Here is a 2,194-nt window from a genome sequence, read left to right as displayed (position 1 = left end):
AAGAACTATTTCACATAAACCTCTGGTTTTTACTGGGGCTGGGGCAGTTCAACTTGATTTGGGGGGGGGGTGCGCCATAGTTTATGGGCGCTGTACCCAATATAGGCGTAGTTCTGTTAGTATAAGATAATAAGATGTACTTTGTTGATCCAAAATCGGGAAATTATGTTGTTATGAAATAAAAAAAAAAATGAAAAATTCTAACTTTTAAAAAAAAAAAGAAGATTTTTGGCACCCCCCATTGATTGATGCGCCCTTAGCATTCGCCTATACTGCCTGTTCCAAGGGCCGGCCCTGGTGTCCAGTGTGAAGATTTAAAAGGATAATAAACTTACAATAAAGACAGTCCAAATGTTAGAAAAGATAAAGAGTCCAAGTGGATGTCAACAATCTATCTAAGTGCCACCAAAAAACAACAACTCATGATCCAGACATACATGTAGAACCACTAATAACCGTGCTGCATTCTGGGAACGCAATTCCCCTCAGTGGGGCAGTTGGGTACTATGAGCTCTTTAAGATAGGATGGTGCCTCACCATTAAGGGCTTTTGTAGGCCTTACATGACTACAAGAATAAGTACATTTCCTCAGTGCCTTGGCTACATCTCTGTTCACGCTGTGTGTCCTCTGAGTGTAATTATATTATCTTCCAGTCAGTGTTGATTAATGGCACCATGCCCCCTCCTTTGTAACTAACTACATCTGCGGCAGTAAACTGCATAAAGACGGTGACATCTGCTCTATAAAAGTACCACGAGAATTCTTAGTGGTACAGTCTGTGTAAAAAAACACATGCAGGAAACTCGTTCTAACCCTTGTACGCATGGATGCTCAATCGCTTACATACGTATCACATAGTCTTTTTCTCTTAATTTAGAAGACAAATCAGTGATTTTCCATCAAAATAAACATCTAAGCGCATGCCACCCACGTGTGTTTCCTCTCATCTGCAACCCCTACGAAACGCTTAAAAAACAATCACCATATGTTTATTTTCATCCTCAGTTTTAAACAGAAGTGTGCCATGGCACGGCAGATGTGAGCTCCGGTTCAGACAAATTGACACTGCAGGTGAAACGAGTTTAAAGACTGTGGGAGGCAATTTAAAATCCATAAAAATTGCTCTTTTTCTCTTATTGTTTCTTACTTGAAAAGGTTTATCGCTACTGCCAAAAGTAGAAATGTGGAATGATGGGTCGTAGCTTGAATCTGGATCGATTTGTCCCCAAATGATGTAGATTCAAGCTCTGTTATTATCTTTGAGACAATTGTGTTGACAGTCATAAACCTTTATTCTAGCCATCTCAACAGGATGATTGAATAGCATTCGGGAAATGTGTTCTAGTCTGGGACTCCAGAGAGGATCTGTTATCGACACGGGAACATGTAGAAATTGCTGTTACATACATTAGGGTGAGATGTTGGGAAATGTGTGTGAGGCTGAAAACACGGGAAGATATAAGAAACACACACTCGCCCTGGCACAGGAGAGAAATACTGTGCATGCTGTCACACTCGACTCCATCTTGAAAAAGTTAAATGTTGCACACAACCCACACAACATCTTGAAAATGTGTAAAGATGCAAACTAATAGGATTTTAAGCTTCTGGAGTTTTGCACTTTAGTGGTGCACATCTGCCTCGATCCTGTGAAGCAGCAGGACTTCAAAATCTTTGCAAAAACACGGCGATAAAGTTGATTTTCCAGTTCACGAGAACTTATCTAAGTCTGGCTTTTTTTTCTTCTTTGCAGATTTGAATAACATCCCATCTGACCTGCCGTCCGACCTGGTGAAGATGGATCTGTCCCGAAACACCATCAAACATCTCAGGCCCAAACAGTTCCTGCTGTCCAAAGACCTCAAGCTGCTCAACCTGAGCAGCAACAGCCTGCAACATATCGACACAGGTAACACACACACACACACACACACACACACACACACACACACACACACACACACACACACACACACACACACAAGCACACGCACACGCACACGCACACACATACCATGTATACATCACTTCAGGGGACATTACATTGACTTGCATGCACATCCTAGAGACTTATCCTAACCTTAACCATAACCAACACATGCCTAACCCTAACCCTAAACTTAACCAAGTCTTCACCCTAAAATTAATGATTTCCCTTATGGGGACCTCCATTATGTCCCCTTAAGGGAGGCG

The 2,194-nt window shown here is 41.8% G+C and overlaps 1 protein-coding gene across 1 annotated transcript in view; it reads left to right on the top strand.

Annotated features, from left to right (window-relative positions):
- LOC104961710 (leucine-rich repeat-containing protein 17-like) overlaps positions 1-2,194 on the top strand; it is a 22,830-nt gene that overhangs the window by 12,209 nt on the left and 8,427 nt on the right. The window contains exon 5 of the mRNA XM_010790043.1: positions 1,754-1,910. Within this exon, the coding sequence (XP_010788345.1) occupies positions 1,754-1,910 (157 nt within the window). The remainder of the gene's footprint in view (positions 1-1,753; positions 1,911-2,194) is intronic.

This window comes from Notothenia coriiceps, unplaced genomic scaffold (assembly GCF_000735185.1).
Source record: "Notothenia coriiceps isolate Sejong01 unplaced genomic scaffold, NC01 NC01_scaffold00033693, whole genome shotgun sequence".
Classification (NCBI taxonomy): Eukaryota; Metazoa; Chordata; class Actinopteri; order Perciformes; family Nototheniidae; genus Notothenia; species Notothenia coriiceps.
The sequence above is the reverse complement of the archived record's forward strand: the minus strand, read 5'-3'. Positions and strand labels throughout refer to the sequence as shown.